At 42.3% G+C, this 17,773-nt stretch overlaps 2 protein-coding genes across 2 annotated transcripts; both read right to left on the reverse strand.

Moving 5' to 3' along the window:
- Positions 1-1,224: 1,224 nt before the first annotated feature.
- Positions 1,225-7,670, reverse strand: LOC139607285 (CD48 antigen). The gene is made up of 7 exons (XM_071460027.1): positions 7,393-7,670; positions 5,963-6,181; positions 5,763-5,873; positions 4,260-4,535; positions 3,344-3,427; positions 2,532-2,564; positions 1,225-2,450 (listed from the first exon to the last, which is right to left on the reverse strand). Exons 1-7 carry the CDS (start codon positions 7,427-7,429, stop codon positions 2,431-2,433), a joined length of 780 nt encoding a protein of 259 aa, XP_071316128.1. The 5' UTR covers positions 7,430-7,670; the 3' UTR covers positions 1,225-2,430.
- A 176-nt stretch (positions 7,671-7,846) lies between these two features.
- On the reverse strand, positions 7,847-17,527 carry LOC139607282 (vang-like protein 2). The gene is made up of 8 exons (XM_071460024.1): positions 17,163-17,527; positions 13,886-14,121; positions 13,272-13,395; positions 12,571-13,178; positions 11,654-11,790; positions 11,430-11,565; positions 10,467-10,713; positions 7,847-10,311 (listed from the first exon to the last, which is right to left on the reverse strand). The coding sequence occupies exons 2-8, from the start codon at positions 13,954-13,956 to the stop codon at positions 10,051-10,053; spliced, it is 1,584 nt and encodes a 527-aa protein (XP_071316125.1). The 5' UTR covers positions 13,957-14,121; positions 17,163-17,527; the 3' UTR covers positions 7,847-10,050.
- Between the last annotated feature and the right edge of the window lie 246 nt (positions 17,528-17,773).

A 17,773-nucleotide genomic window follows, 5' to 3' on the forward strand; every position in this document is an offset into this window, starting at 1 on the left:
CTTGTGTTCTGTAATCATGTCATAATTTCAACTCCAACAAGTCCTCTCAGCTTCATAGAAATTTTTTGCAGCTTAAATATCAGTACCTGCATAATACATTGACATGAATACTGCAGCCTACGTTTTTCAATGACCATCCATCAAGCTACGATAATACTGTTTTTTGTTGGCCTCATTGGAGTCCAGACAGGCGGACGGGCATAACTGACGCGACTCAGGCTTGGTTTAAAATCAGCTGCTCTTTTCTTTGATATTTTTCACACAACTATCAACACCTACATCACGTGATTTTGGTACCTTTTACACATTATTTAAGATGCCAGTGGCTTCAGTGAGTCACTCCTGGTCTGCTATCTTCCCACACCAATCACCATTGGGAAGGCGGGCCACGTCCATGAAATCCCACCTCTTCTATCTCCGGCAAAGATAACCAGACTATTTCTATCAAACTCTCTCACACAGACAGTCATTCTCATTCATATTTCCTATAACTCTGTCTTATATTTGCCATTATTTTGTCCCTTAGACGATTATTTGCATTCACATATTTATTTCCCTCACATATGCTTTTATTTTGTATTAAATATAACATCATTTGCTAATATATGGACCTTTGTTTCACTTGCAATGTTAACTTCAACTACATGCATATGCTATTATCCTCTATTACACAGACTACCATGCAAGCATATGCATAGAAAGTGTGCATAAGTATATTGTAGTACTCTATGAGAGTCTATGAGACTGTGATTGTGAATAAAAGGAAGTATGATTGTGCATTTAAAAGGGTATAGTAGTGTGTAAGGGTATAGAGGTGTACAATATCAAGTGTAACGTTGTGCTATTTTGGTGAAAAATATGTGGAAATATGGATTTTAAATTACATAGTCAATTAAACTGGGTTGGCCTGTAATGATTTGAAATGGACATTCAAAATTATTCTTTGAGTTTGATGGAATAGTCGAATATTTTGAAATCATTCAGAGGTTGAGGTTATTTAAATATTTATACTTTTACAAATTTACATATTAGCTAAAAAAAAGTGACACAACCAGCCTGTCGCAGGAATAGGAAGAAGTATTTCAACACTTTGATGTCCACCTTCTCATCTAACTCTCTGACAGAAAGTATTCCATACATCAGTTAGCTATATGCCCTATCCTTGTGATCCCAGCTGACATCACAGGGCTGACACATAGACACAAACAACCATTCACGCTCACGTTCATTATAAAGGGTTTTATTATACAAGAAATTTACGTAACAAAACAATGAAATAGAAAACATTAGGCAGACAAGACATTGCCACTAGATATGAACTGTATTTACATGAGATGGACTAAATGACACAAGCACATTACTGTCATTGATAAAATCATTATGTATTCATTATTTCATTCTTAACGCTGTCTGCTGTAGCTCAAGGGTGTTGGGATATATCCATATTGATGATAACTGATAAAGATTAAATATTAATATTGTGTTAATTATACTTGTATGAGTTATCAGTTATGGTTGCAGACTCTCTCTCCCTCCTTACACTAGTATTTAAGTCCAATTAATTTGCCAAAAAGAGACAGACCACACAATAAACAATTCTTTTTTCCACACTAATAATCGTGTAGTGAAAATCTGATATGACAGCCCAACTGCAGGATGTATTAAAATGACTTTATTACATTCTTGGGTTGTATCAAAATATTACATTCCTCATATTACTGTAGTCATAGTCAGGCAGTGCTGATGCTCCTGCTGTGTAGTCATTCTAGCTTCTTGACACTTGTCTTGTATATGAGTTAACCCTATGATGCCAAATGCAGCAAATTTGATACAAGCATTTCTGAGACCTATTGCATCACCTTATGGTAAAAACTTCACTCAAAACCCTCTTGTATCCAATCTGATACTTGTCTTCCAACCCCTGGTGGATCCCTTTATCACTACAACAATTCAAACACAGTACATGGGACAATCCAAGTTGGCCACCTTCAGATAGTTCCCAACTCACTGGATCAAGGTAAAGAAAATTGCGATTTTTACGATTTTCCAGTGACATTTTCTTTGAAATTTTTAGTAATATTCTAACATGAACACTTAATCTGTTGAAACAAGTTATAATTACATAATTTTTTGCATTTTAGTGTGCAGTAAAATCGTGTATAGAATTTGGAGAAACCTATATGCAAATAATTTTTTGTATTTTTTTTTTTTCAAATTTTGCGAAAGGGCCAAATAAAGGTTCCAGATTCAAGAAATCAGAATTTTCTGTCCATTATTTCTGGGGTCAGGCATTACAGGGTTAAGCTAACTGCAGGAGGGATGGCATTGTGTTATCACTCATCCCCCAAAAAACACAAGAAAATATAAACAGGTGTGTTTGTAAAACATCTTTGAACAGCAACTTTCCTTTGGATCATGACTGAATTGTTTTCATGTTTTCATGTGTTTGTCTGGAAAAATAGAGGAAAATACAAATAAGTTTATGCAACAGTGACCATTTCAGTCCGAAGATGACTGTACACATTACATACCTTTGAGTTGTGTCAATGCATCTTTGATTTTTCCTGCAATTAAAACAAACCACACTTTGTCAACACGTAGTTGTTATCACCGTTTGAGTATAAGGAAGAACAGAAACAGATTTTATGGTCATGACCCATAATGGTTTAGTTTGCCGTTTCAGGAAACAGCTACTGAAGTACAAACGTTTTGTTTTGCACCTTTGTCTGAATACTTCTTGCTCAGCCATGTAATCGCTGCAGGGGATTGGAGTATAAAGCCCCCAGGTCTAACCTTGCTGGCCCCCAAAATCCCAAAATACTTTGGCTATGCTCCTCCATTTTGAAATGCCAGGAGCAATATGAAACAACAACAAATCCAGTGTGTATTTGTGGCCCAAATGATGGCCAGCGAGCCCTGTGCACATGGTTCATTATGTAATCCCTGGCCTGGCTCTGAAATGGAAGGAGCTCCAAATGGATTATACTGAAGGAAAGATATCTATAAGATCTCTTTAGCAGTCGCATAGAAACATATATCAGACTTACATGTCTCCATGTGCTTAGACATGTTGTGGTTAGGGAAAGAATAATCTCGTCTTCTGGGTAAATTGGTTAAGTGAGGCCTAGAGTTAAACTTTATTATTATTGTTGTTTGTCTTGCAGTTGCAGTTATTGTTGCTCACTGTCAACATTTTAATGCAATTTATTTTGTGGTGGCAGGGCTTGATGCTAATCCTATCCCAGAGTAATTGAATGCTAATCCTGTGACAGCATTTGCTAAGGTGAGATCCCATTGGGAGACAACTAGATATATTATATATAGCATGATATTTTCCTCTTACCTTTGAAAATGTATAATACTAATATGACAAGTCCAGTGAAGAGTCCAAAGAAAAACCAAAGGCCACATCTGACCCTGATCTCATCTGCAAAGAACAACAAAGTTGGGGAAGAATTTGAAGTTAGTTTCTCAGAGCCATACAGAGAACGGTAGTAGAGGTGAACTCATACACAGTTCGTACAGGGAAACACAAAGTCCTATAAAATTATGGTGTATTCTATCATGTTTGGACTTTATATGGTATGGTATATCTTGGTATGTTTCATTATTGTCATATTAGAGCATATTGTTGTGTATTATATTATTGCATTATGGTGTATCAGCATATTTTTCCAGATAATCAAGGCAAGACTCCTCAGCAGGCAAAGTGGGCAATTTATTTTACATATTTGTTGGGGGAAGCGCGCTATCACAAGACAATACTACACACACGCAGAAAGGGCCTTCACAGGGGAGTGGCTTCATTATCTGATTTTGAGGTTCTCTCTTGAGGAAGTGTCTGTGTCACAGTCTAATTTTAATACCTTTGTGAGTTCATCTGACATTGCACTCGCACATTACACTTTCCTAACTTGTTACTAACAGTTACTATTCAGGCCCTAGAAACACCGTACAAAATGTACAGAGAGTGGGAGGAATGGGGGGATTGAGAGGGGCTCTGCCATGCAGTCAGATGCCGTGCATGTATCGAATCACGCCATTACACCATGGAGCTGCAGCAGTCTCTTGCTGTTTTGCACTATATTTGTATTTGTATTTGTATTGTGGTTCCTCTGCAAAGTCACGTGAGGTCCAGCCTATCCTCTGCTGTAGAGTCAACCAGACCATACACAGCTACCTTTTTGCTACATGCTATTTAGACCCAGGTTTCCACATTTTATTTAGTATGATATCTTTTGAAGCTTTCAGATGCTTACCATCACAGTTTAGGGTGACAGTTTTTGATACCCTCTCTGTAGTCCTGTTGGAGGTGCAGGTGAACATGTTGCTCTTCTGTGTGGTGCTGAGGAATGCCAAAAGAATTCCAGGTTTTCCATCAGGATTATTCATGCTGTAGGCAGTCACAGGTCCAGGTTTAACCTCCCAGGAGAGGTCAACACCTTCATCTTGAGAAGAACAATTTAGCTCCACCCAACAGCTTCCTTTTATCGTTGCACTGACGCGTGTCTCTATGGACGGTTCCTCAAGGTGTTCTACATGGGAATAGATTGTAATTATGAATTACAGATAGATATATTCTTGCCACTCTCTCACCCCAGAAACAAGCTATTTTTTAAAAACATGTTAAACTTATCAAGGAAAGTGACGACAACAAAACCAAGGGTTTTTATTTTAACGAACTAAGTGCATGGTCTAAAGTGCATGGAGTATCCAAATCCACTTTTGTTAGTTGACTGGCAGAAAGAAGAAAGTGTCAGGAGCATGGTTCACAACATGCAGCAAGCCAATCAGAGTGCCATCTCCCATTCCCTTTAAAAGCCAGGTGCTTGCAGCTTGCACCTTTGTGGATTGCTTTTATAATGGCTGATCTGCCAAGTAGTAAGAACGAACCCCTCTCTGCAGAGCTATCATCTGCTTGTGCACAAAGTGAAAGTGTGCGAGCAGGTGTCTACAGAGGGACATATTACTGGCTTTATACTGTGCAGTAAAAAAAACAGTGAAATACTGCGCCGCTGACTTCAGACTAGGTTTTTGTAGGTGAATCTTGCAAATAACTTTCTCATCTATAGCAACGTGCCAACAGCGCATCTGACCACAACCTCATTTAAGAAACAACATGCCTATGACTGCTCAGATGTGCGCAGGTGCATTTGCTATATCAACAATGTGGGCGCTGCACAGGGAAGAGACAAGTGCATTGGCCTGAAACCAGCAAAGACACATCAGCATGATAAGGCCCTATCAGTCTACAGTGCCGCTAGTGCTCTGTGAAGCTATAATTAACATCCAATGACAATGCTAACATGTTGATTCACTATTTACACCTTTTTTTTAAATTGTCTTAAAATCTTTAAAGTGGTTGTTAAATATGTTAGCGTGCTAACGCTTAACAATTAGCACTTAACATGTCATTAGTAGTAATAATTTTGCAGGTACTCAGCAAACTGAAAAAAGCGACCTGAAGAGTCATGGGAAACATGAGTGTCTGTAACAAATTTAAAGGCAAGCCATTTAATTAGTTACTGAGATATTTTACTCAAAAGGAAAATTCAAGGGGTGACCATTGTCAGAAGGATTTAACCTCTGGGAACAATGAATGCCTGTACAAAATTTAATTTTAATTAATCAAATAGTTCCTGAGATGTTTCAATTAGGGACCAAAGCGACAGACATTACGCTCCGTCAGTCAATAAATCAAACTTAGGATAGATGTGGAAAAAGGAACATTCTTCTCACTCATGAATGCTAGTCGCACTTACCCATAACTTTGAGCTTGACCTTGTTTACGGTGTTGTTTTTCATTGTGTTGATGAGGACCACAGTGTACTCCATGGCATCTTCACTGTTCAAATTATGGATCATCAAGTCACCTGATGAATAAAAAAGTTATTGAGAAGACACTGCCAAGAAAGAAATGAAATAACATCTCCTTTACACTGATAATAGATTTGTCTCTTACCTGAGGAGATGTTCAGACTGAGTCTCCCTTTATACCGACTGACGCGGTCAATGTTTTCTTTTCCCCTGCGATAGGTGGCAATCCATGTGTTGTTGGAGAATATTGACCACTCGATTTTTGCGAGATTCCATGATGGGTCTGCTCCTGACCTCAAGGTAACGCTTGCCCCAAGGTAACCAGGGACTTCCCTAGCGGATTCAGCTGGTGTCACTGTGAAAACTATATTAAAAAGCATACCCAGTCTTACAGGTTTTACACAGAAAGCTAGTAAGAGGAAGGATAGGCAACACTTCCTTAAAAACGTAACATTTCAAAGAATGATGGCAAAGACAAGTAAAGATTAACTATAGTTACAGCACCATTAAGTGGATATCCATACATACTGATATGGCCGACAGTGAACTTGTATTTGTGCTATCATTTAGCTTTTTTTGACAGATTAAACAAGGTGGTGGCTGTATTTAGTTCACAGCAGCAGTTAAAACTAAATGCAAACATCAGCATGTTAACATACTCATAATGAAAATGCTAGCATGTCGATATTTAGCAGGTATAATGTTGGTCATCTTCTGGGCTTAGCACGTCAGCATGCTACTATTCGTTAATAAGCAAAAAGTACACCAAATGGGATAAACATGGATAAAAGACAAATTATGAACCGATGATGGTGCCAGATGAGAGATCAGGGGGGGTCAAGCTTTTTACAAATCAGCATCTGGGGACCATCAGTGTTGATACCAAATTTTGTGGCACACCATAGAGTTGTTATTGAGATAATTCAAAAATGTTACATCAAGTAGATGCTGAGACATATCAAATAACAGATCACCTAAGCCATTAGAATTGATCCTCATGGGAGCTGGATTATAAATTCTTTAGCAAGCCATTCAAGAGACGAAGGTTAGCAGCATGGTGGCACTAGAGGAGAGGTCAGGGGGTAATTACACTCAATACGATTCAGGATAGGTATTTCAGTCTACACCACTGGGTGTGATGATTGACGCATGGTCAACACTCAAAGAGAGAGCACAGTTAGTTTAATTTAAAAATGTGTTCAACGGTGTGAACTGCATCGAGGCACGAAAGAGATAAGTTTAATCACAATTTACATGCCACACTTCCTGCTTTTGTTTTGTTGTAACTGTAACAAATATGTCACAGTTCCCTTCCTTCTCACATTAAACATTTGAGCAAAACACCAGAAAGACAGAATGACTGACTGGTGATAAAACTGAGCAGAAACACATTTGTAAGTTTATTTAGCTTTTTATCTTTTTGTTAGACGACCAGAGCTCTGTTGTCTTAGCATTTCTGTCTCAGGAAGTTAATTATTCTGTTCTGAGTTGTGCTTTCAAATTGTGTAAACGTTTTTGAAATTGTGGCACAACTGCTGCTTGATAATTTTTTCAGAAATTGAAAAGAGGACCTACCTTGGAGCAATACAATGAGGATGATTTGAAGTGTCATCGTAACTGAGGCACACTGCCATGAGGAGAGCGCAAGGTCTGTACAACACACTTCCGTTTTTTTTTTTCTTTCAAGTGACGTCAAGTGACTACATCTAATAAGTCATAAATACTTCAATGACAAATTTTTGCATACCTTCCCCATAGATCAGTGTAACAACTTGCAAGCTTCACTGAGCAGACTGAATATTTTATTTTCCAGCCTGTAGAATATATACTCTCTTTTATTTCAGGGTTTTTTTTTTTCTTCTTTTATTTGGAGAATTTCTGTTTACTGTAGATGCGGTATACATGGCTCTTCTACGATGGAAATTCTTACACGTCATTTGGAAAAGCTTCACATGCACCCACACTTTGGTCACACTTCCTGTCTGTGCTCAAAACAGAAAAAAAAAAAGGAAGAACTCAAGACCCTGTGTGAGTCACAAATAGCTTTGGAGGCTAGAAATTTATCAAAAACATTTTACAGCAAGTAACAGTCTTTTTTTTTTTCCAGAGAAACGTGTTAGGAGCTTAGTTTCAGCACAATAAAGTGGCAGCAAATGAATCGATCTAAAACAGGAAAAATACAAGCTTAGAAAACTGTATCAAAATGTACGTGTAAACTGCTTGTGATTGGCACGTCAATCTCTATTTGTAGTGTAAGAAGGACATCTTTGCGCGGCAGAAGACGCACAAATGTGAGCATGTATCAACCCATGTCCAGACTGTTGACCCCCCAAATTCCTACAGCAGCTGTCATTACTTCTTCAGACACCCATAAACCAACTAATACTGTCGAAGTGGAATGATCAGTCTTCTAATCAGTTAGTTCATCAACAGAAAATCAATCTGCCACTATTTCGATAGCTGAATAAAGTATTTTGGAAGCAAAAACACTACAAAAATATCATTGGTTCTGACTGGTTATGACTATGAATATCTGTGGATTTTCTATACTGGATAATAAAAAGAAAATCTGTGTTTTGTCAGTTGAATTTTATACTCTACCTTTATTTAGAATACATATGAACACATTATAAACCAAACTAAAAGAAAAATGCCCTGATTTTACAAAAACAAGATTTAATACGCTTTTTGTGGCTCCAAAGGGAGCTGTGCGAAGTCTGAAAATTGCTTGTAGTGATGTCACTTGAGTCAGCATTAGTTGGGTCTGAAGACTACTAGTGTTCTGTTAGAGAGAAGTTTTACTAGACCTCTGTAGCCTGCTACTCGGCTCTGCTTGAGGCTACTGGCTCCAGGATTTGGGGGTCGCTGGGGGCCTCTGTACCTGGGGGAGTTTTCCGCTTTGTGCAGTTGGTGATCCAGCCTCACTCAATCATACAAACACACGCAGACATCCTTGTTTTACTAGATTTGTGAACCTGTCATTGACATAATGCATTCCCTAACCCCTTACACTAACCATCACAACTGCCTCACCCTAACCCTAAAACCAAGTCTTAACCCTCAAACGGCCCTTTAATATTATCCAGCACTTTAGTCCCCACAAACCTGTCGGACCCCATAAGTACAGTGGGCTCCCGGACCTCAGACCTCACAAATATAGTAAAACAAGTCCACACACATTCACACACTGATTTTGCAAAATATCAGACAGTAATTAAAATCAAGCTGCCAAAAAGAAACACACGGACGGTACTTGGCTGGGCTGTGCCTGAGCTTATCAAGATTAAATAATCAGAGGTGAAAACATCAACTACCAGTGTTACTGAACATAAAATGGTTCTTCACTGTGCCTACATTGTGCTTATTTTTGTTGCCAGTGCATGACTATAAACCATAAAACACATTCATGTAGGAGGAACTAAACAGGACATAATACAATGAAATGCGCAGTGCGTCAAGTTCATCCAGTGTTTTACTTCATACTCTCTGGAAATTATGTATATCCACTTTTCAGTAAACTGTTGAGTGGAATTAACAAAATGGGGAAGCAATTGAAAGGTGGTTTCCTCTCCCTTTGATTCGGTAAGTGAATCCAGTCATTGTCCAATAGGCGAGAAAAGGCAAGCGAACCTTTTAGGTGAGTTTTTCGCTGTGTGTTTATAGCCTGTGAAGGCCAGATCGAGTAGTTCAAGTAAAAAGTGAAATAAGAAGTAAAAGGTCAGCTGTACAGTGTTCCTGCACATTTTGAAGACTTTACTATTTACCACAGCCTGTTGATAACCTACATGGGTGTAGTGTGGCTAAAATCCCATTTATAGACTCAAGAGGTCATTCCTCTTTCAGCCCAGGGATTTTATCAAAAGAATGTAGTTTATTACATTTGTAATTAAACACTACTTAAGAACAGCCTTCCCTAGTATAATGGGAAGTGGAAGCAGTCTGCAGTGCTTTATCACAAGTTACCAGTCAGCACTTTGAGGCGAGGGTGTTGTGTTAGTTTCATTCCGAGGAAACAAAAGAGGAACAAGGTCAGACATGGGGTGCTTTTTGTAAATGTGTGCTATTTTGTCCATGTCCACCTCTCATGTCATGTTAACCGACGAATAAAAATAATGAAAAATGCAACAACAAAAAGGTGTAAAAAAAAAAAAAAAAAAAAAACCCTGTGGGCAGTATGATTAGTATTTGATTCACCATCCTCCTTCGTCCCACCCATTACTCATCTCCCTCCTCCTACACAGACGTTTCTGACTGCAGCTTCATTACAAACTTGTGGCATTTTGGGTCAATGAACTCCTCGCCCAGGCGCAGGAAGGGAAGCGGCGTCACCGTGACAACCAGGGAGAAGTCCAGACGTTTCAGGGTGAAGACCTGGCCTTGACGCAGAGAGGCCGTCACTGGCTCCTCGCTCACAAGTGTCCACTGGCGCCCCCTACCACCATTGTCCAGGTACTGCAGGGTGGGACCGGGGCTGAGGTAACGCTCAAGGAAAGCCTTTAAATGACAGAAACACACAATGTAAGCGCAGTTTTTGAATAATGACACTAACACACTGCCTGAAATTAAAAGGTTAATGTGTTGATTAATTAATTTACTGATTGAAATTTTGAATGAAAATTACATACATATCGTGAAACCATCCTCCTTACCTTGGGGGTCATGTTGTGCGTGATGCAGAACTGCAGGTGGTTGATGATGCTCTCCATGCTGTGGTAGGACTGCTGCCTGGTGGCACGGAGGTACTTCTGCATGGCCCGCGCCATGGGAGCAAAGATGGCCTGAGCTGCCTCCCTGGGGGCCATCACCTCCCGCGGGTGTTTGGGCGAGGATGCGGTCGCCTCTTCTTCCTGGTAACGCTTGATGTGGGTGAAGGCTTCTTCTACTGCCACCACCAGTCTGGGAGGACACATTACAGTGGGAGTGAGACACCAACTTGGATTTAAAAGGTGCCCTTATCAATAATTTAATGCACCTCTATGGGGCTTCACTGTTTTGGCTCACTCTCTGTATCATTCCCAACAGCAGCAAACAACGGCTACAACAGCGGCAACCCTTTGCTAACAAGGTCACCATATCAGCTTTAAGGTGGCAATACGTCAGTGTTCAGTGATTCTTTTCCACTGATACTTTTCTGAGTTTGATTCAAAAAGGGTTGGCAATCCTACGTACTGCCTCCAGGAAATATGCTCGCACTCTAAGGTCTGGCGTGTTATGACCAGGCCATATCTTCATTTCATATGTTATCAGTTTTATGTGACCTACAGCTTAATGTTTGTGAGGTTAATCAAATGTATTGTTTTACTTCCACTCAATATCCTTCCAGCATGCTCTGTACTCACATGGCCTGAAAGGTAAGCAAGAGCAAATACTTGAAAACTTGAGTATTATATTACTTGATATATTAGATGTAACAAGGCAACATAAAACTAAAATCAAATTACTGCAGGTTTAAAGACTTGGCTTACTGGAAACATTAAATCTATATGATTCCTCTTTAATAATTAGTTTAGATTACACATTTGACTTGTGAGGATAATTTACACTCCATCACATCCTTCAAACTCATTCATCTTCACATGTGCAGATATGCATTTGCGTGGGTATGTCTTCACCTGGCCTTGCGTTTGCGGACCCTCCGCTCCACCTCTGCCTCCTCGTAGTAGTACTCGTTGTGGGAGTTGTCTCTCCTCCGAGCGGTGGCTGCGATCATGGCTCTGGACTGACCCGTGGAGTTATTGGTGCTGTTCTCTGCAGACAGACACATCACGGTTAAGAGACGACCAGTCCACTGAATGGAGAAGGTGAGAGATAAATGAGAACAAGTAATCGTTTTTACCTTCTCCTAGATTGTAGACCTTAAAGGCAGACATCTTCTTGGTGAGGATGGACTTTGGCAGGTTAAGCAGGGCCGGGTTATAGACTGGGAAGTCACTGTAGTACTGCTCCAGAACCCACGCCGCTGCCCGCTGAATACTGTGTTGCACAGGAAAGCGACGTTCCTCCATTAACCTCTACACATTTTTCATATCATGGTCTCACAGCCTCACGGCCAACACGCTCATGAGGGAAGTGGTAAACCATCAGAAGCTGAAAAAGACACTCTGTGTTGGCTGCATGCATGAGAGGAAATGGCTGCTGTACCGTGTTGCTATGAAGCTCACCACCGTGCGAATGAAACACAGAGATGATGTAGGCCAGGCATGAAATTATAAAAGGCACAAACAACCATCTCCAGCTATATGTAAAAAGGTTTGCCGCTGCACAGTGGAGTCCAGAGTTGTGGTTGCAACACATTTGCACTTTGTAACGACCAACTGAGTTTTGCTTTTGGGTGTGACACTTACATTTCGCCTAGGCGCAGGTTTCGACCACCTTCAAAGTGTTTTTGTAGTCAGTAAATGCAAACACTTGGTAGTCTAGTCAATAAAAGGCCCAGGCCTGGCCCATATACTTCCACGTCTGGGTGTTACCCTCCAGTGTTGGCTGACAGCCGGAAGAATTTCTGTGTGTGCCAGATGTGGAATTAGGATCTGACCATCATGCTGTACATGGGCCAGACCTGGGCCGTGGAACTGGGGTGTATACTGGGCCAGAGGAAACACAAGCATGTGTATATAGGCCGGATGTATCTTGCTATCGGGGGAGGCTGTTTGAGTTTGCAGCAGACACCATAGTGGAGGTAATGATGGATATTTGAAGAAGAAATGAAAATCAAAAAAAAGACAGTATTCCTGATTTCCCACACACACTAACCTGAGATGTCCCACACTGTAGAAGTGGCTGGCTCCGTCTGTGGTCCTCACAACCTTCAGACAGAAGGCAGGCTGCAGGTGTCTGACCTCCAGCAGCACCAGGGCCAGGTACTGAATGAACAGCAGCGCGTCCACCAGAGATGCTGCATATCCCACAATTCCCCTGTAATCCGTCTCTCTGGGCTCCAGCACCCGCACCCCGTAGAAGAGCCAGTAGGACGCCACGAAGAGGAAGACCAGCGCCAGCAGCAGACAGCGGAAGATGAAGAAGCGCGGCAGAGCGGCTCTGGGCGGGCGGAGGAACAGCGCCCAGGTGGAGATGAGGAGGATCAGGAGCTTAAAGGCCAGAGAGATGTAAAGGCCCTCGCATGGAGTGCCACAAGGGTCCAGAGTGTCCCGCCACAGCAGCTGTGGGAGGGCCAAGAAGGCGAGAGGAGTGACCAGAGCGAAGAGCCCCAGAATGGCGCCCACCGCTAAACCTAAGTAACGGCGACACTCCAGCGGCGAGGACTCCTCCAGGTCCTTCGAGATCCGTGTCAGGTCCTCGTTGGAGATGCTGTCCACGGAGGTGCCTGTGACCACTGTGGTGGTCTCACCCCAGTTGTCATCCTGAGGAGGGAGGAGGGCAGAGAGGTGAGTGCCGGCGGTGGCAGCTCCACACTGAACACACTTACAGAGGAATGACTAACATGAATCACTGACCCTGTCGTCTCCTCTGGTGGACTCAGCGTCCAGCAGCGGCTCTCCAGGAGCCTGGATGGTCACCGATTTGTCTCCACGGATGCTGCCGTCGCGACTCTTTGATCGATGCCTGTCCCTCCTCTCTCTGGAGACATTGGAAAAAGCAAAAGACAAGTCAGGGAATTACTATCTGCGGATCAACACGAGTTATTTCATGCTTCCTGTCCTGCCAGGTTATATAATCCTGCATTCACTGATATAATTATTTGATAGCTATTGGGGTGGAACTCTAATGGGGCCAGCTGAAACTAACCATGAAAGAGCCTGTTTACAAGACATAAACATAAGGCAAACTATTCTCCGCCTTTGTTAGTATTAATAAATTATTATAATATTATTATTAGTTATGCACTCTCACAATTAGAGCAGAAATAATTAGTAGATTGATCTATTGAAAGAAAATTAAGATTAATTGCTAAGTATTTATTCAGTATTAGAGTATTTCTATCCAGACAAACAATGAGGATGTTGACTATAATAAGCATTTCTTACTATTTTCTGTCACTGGAAAGACTAAAGGATTAACTGACAGTTGATAAAAACACTCCACTTCAGTGGAGTCTGTGGTCCTTTACCTGTGTTTGCGGGAGCTGCGTGAGTGGGACGACTTGAAGGAGTAGCCCGAGTATATGGACTCGTTGTCCATGTCGGAGGCTGGCGGTGGGCGGGGTTTCTGAGCCCCTCCTGAGCCGCCGCCCTTCTCCCAGACCACACCCAGCCGGCTCTTGCGGTCGCTGATGGACTTGGAGGAGAGGGCCAGAGGGAGGCGCAGCAAGTCCACTTTACTCCTGAGGGAATCTATCTTGGAGGCCTGGGAAAAGAGGGGAGGAGGACGTGGTGAGGGACGAATGGACAGAAGTGGGGGGGGGAGGGGGAAGACGGAAAGGCAAAAGATAATTTGTCATATCAGAGAGGAGGAGAAGCGTCTCAGAGGGAAACGTCCCAAGTAGCAGGAACGAGAAGAGAGACGGCATTGTTAAAGCACTGGCACCGTGAGGTGTGTGAAAGTGTCTGTGTGTGTGCTTCCAAACGCAAAGGACATAGCTGGGCCCATTCTTCCGCTTTGGGGGAGTTTTTATGAGCAAACTCAAGTGATTTGGCCCTGAGTGTGTTCTCAGCCAATAAAGGGCAATTACGCCGCCTTCTATTCTGGGCTACAAGTCTCCGGTGTGGAGGGCACGCAGGAGTGGAGGCAGAACATCAGAGCAGCCATCAAATGTCCCACTTTTGTACAAGAATGACTCAAGTGAAGCTGAAATCATGTTGTTTCCTACAACCTCGGAGAACATGCACTGTGCCAAATGAAAAAAACAAAACAAAACAAAACAAAAAAACATTTTGTTTTGTTAATGTGAGCTTGATTTTAGCTACTATGCCTAAAATTTTAGCAGTGCGTTTCTTTTCGGCTTCATGTGAGATACATACTCGTCGAGACGCCGCATTCCCCAACTGTCCCCTGTGGTCTCCAAGGGCAACAGAGCTTAGCTACTACAATGGGGATGAATGGGGGGCTATGGGTGAGAAAAGACAGGAGGAGGGGGGGGGGGTAGTTTCCGTGGCAACCAGAACATCAACTTAGCACCCCCCTCTCTTCCCCTTATCCCCCAACTAAACACCTCAGAGGACGGAAAGAGGCACAAATCATTGACCAGGCTCCGACTCTGTTTCGTTTTCAGGATATTTCTGCCATGCCCCCAGTTTTATAATCTGTGTTCTACATTTTAAGTTTGACTTGTCATCTGGACAGAGCAGTGTTTTTTTTTTTTCCCCAAGTAGGGTACTTTCCGAATTGGCAGCAGAACAAGCAGGCTCCTAATCCAATAACAAATCTCCTCGCGCTCTCTATTTGTTCCATCAGCTCCTGTTTCCATCTCCTACATTAGACAATTCAGATTTCAGTAATGGCTTTCATGTGATTCACATGTGGACTCTTCACCTAGGACATTTTCAAGTGGCACTTAAGATTTTAGGAAGATTTTAAGCCTGCTTTATTGATATTTGTTTGGTCTATGTGTAATAAAAGCCACGCATCATCTTGGCTACAGTTTACCAGAAGAAACATGGGACAATCTGACATCAGTTGAAAAGAAGACTCTGTGGTCTGATTAAACTCAAATTGAGATTTGGTCTAAGTCAAATGCTGCACATCATCCTAAACCCCACACGTGAGAGTAGAGGAGAAAAAAATGAATGCAGCTAAATACAGAGAAATCCTGATGCAGTCTGCAAGAGACCTGCCACTTGGGAGAGGATTTGTTTTCCAGCCGAGGCCAAGCATAAAAACAAAGCTACACAAGAACGGCTTAACGACACTGTTAACGTCCCGGAGTCAGAGTCCTCACTTCAGTCTGACGGAGGGGATGTGACTCATGAAAAGGGCATAAAAAGAAGTGATCGGTTTTCATAGACACTGGACTGGGGAAAAAAACATATAACATATTCTTTAATAAACCACTGACTCGTGCCGGCTTGGGGACTTCCTTGCACAGACAATGAGGGATGCGATTTGTTTGCACTCTTTAATCTATATGAGATGGTTATGGCTGCGGGGGAATGTTAAGTTGTAATGCCCCAGTCCCTCTAAACAACAGCTCAGGATGCACAATACCAGAGCTTTCAGTGGTTGTATTATAGTGGCGTTGACGTAAACACAACCTGCTGTGTCTCTCTCCCGCCCAGTCTGAGACTGTCCATGCCATGGATCGCATTGATGAGCCTCTCCCACTGTAATCAATCCACAGCTGATTGATTGATTTACACTGGAGTTCGTGCTCAGCCTCATCTGGGTGGTGGGACCCTCACGTGCATGCAGTGTGGAAACAGGAAAGGCCAGGGCAAAAACTGTTAGCACACTGTAAAAATGTTTTCTTTTCCCTTTTTTTTTTTTTTTACAAATAATTTGGCCTTCAGGATTTTTAGTATTAAAAACTTTTCTTGTCAATCTCTGCTGACGCTGTGAGATAATGATTCAAGTATAAAATTACACAGTTGCACTTGTTTTATGAGATTTATCATGTTTAAACAAGACAGATCACTCCACTCTTACTATAATGCTAACAGAAAAATGTGCCAGTTTGTGAATTGTTGTCTTTTGACTTATTTGTTTATTTATTTTTTGATAGCACACTTGTTCACAAGTCGCCGCTCCTGCTGCAGATTTACCAGCCTGCCTGTGTGGCTCCCGGGGGCCTCCAGGCCTCAGGGTGGCAGTGGGCCAGCGAGGCGTGGCTGCAGTTTCTATACTGAAGCGACCCAAGATGAGGCTTCCAGGCCTTTACATTACAAAGTACACAGTCGGTGAGAGTTAATAAAGGTCACAGTAAACCAAAGCGGTGGAGGGTGCACAGGCTTTTATTTTTAACAATGGAGGCACAGCGACAAAGCAGTAGCCTACACACCCAGGGTGAAGACCAGTGCTGCCGCTGCGAGCAACAGACTGGTGACTGCAAACTCACAAGCATGTGACCACAGCCAAAAAAAAAAAAAAAAAAAAACACACAACATCTCCCAAACGCGGTCTGTCTGCAAACGGTTCCATTTGGCACAGCGTGCGTAAAAGCGCAGCACGGATAAAGTGCATGGAGAGGAAAATGTAAGAGGTGAACAAGCTCCAAGGAGGAAAACAGCGATCGTGTTGTCGCTGGTAGTGAAATTCAGCTTCAGTGAATGTGAGATGAGTACTGTTATCTGCCAACTCATCAGCCCTGGCACTGAGCGGCCGTGCACAAATGGAAAAAATACGAATATATTTGAAAAAAGAAAAAAAAAAAAGTGCCGCTGTTGTAAAATACAAGACACATGCTCGTGGACTAACGATACGTTTCAGCCTCCGTGGCTGCAGGGATGTCTTACCTTTATACCCGAAGGGCGAAAGCTGCAACCGGCAGCACAAAGAGCCCAGCAGCCGCGATTCAGAGCCGTGCGCCTCCAACAAAAGTGCCTCCAAACGCTTGGTATTCACTTTCTCCCGGCTCTCCTCCGTCTGCGGCTGTCGACGCTCATCTGCAACCTTTTGTTAACTCGAGTCTTCTTCGTGAGAGCAGTTTGTTCTGTTTGTGGGTTTCTGTTTTGTTTTTCCCGGTCTGGAAATCGCAGCTCAAGTCGAAGCATCGGAGCCGCACAAAAGGCAGCGACACGCACCTCATCCCGGCTCCGCATCGGCTGAGCCGGGGGGGGGGGGGGAGGTCTGCGCAGACACCCCGCAGCGGCGGAGAGGTCAAGTTACACACGGAACACGCAGCGCTTCCGGTGAGGGTTTTCAAAATAAAACCGGTATTTCACAATGGAACAAATATACCCACGAACACAACTCCCCGTGAGCAAACGCGTCACTTAAAACGAATCATCCCTGAAAATGGTAAATGTATCACCTCAACTTTGTATTGCAAAAACGATTTTGTGTTGCAAAATGAAGGTAATATAATTTCAGACAATCGTAGAAAGAACTGCTCTTCAATAATAAA

The sequence above is a fragment of the Trachinotus anak genome, unplaced genomic scaffold (genome assembly GCF_046630095.1).
Source record: "Trachinotus anak isolate AG129_WGS33_773 ecotype Australia unplaced genomic scaffold, CSIRO_AGI_Tana_v1 ptg000023l, whole genome shotgun sequence".
Lineage (NCBI taxonomy): Eukaryota > Metazoa > Chordata > Actinopteri > Carangiformes > Carangidae > Trachinotus > Trachinotus anak.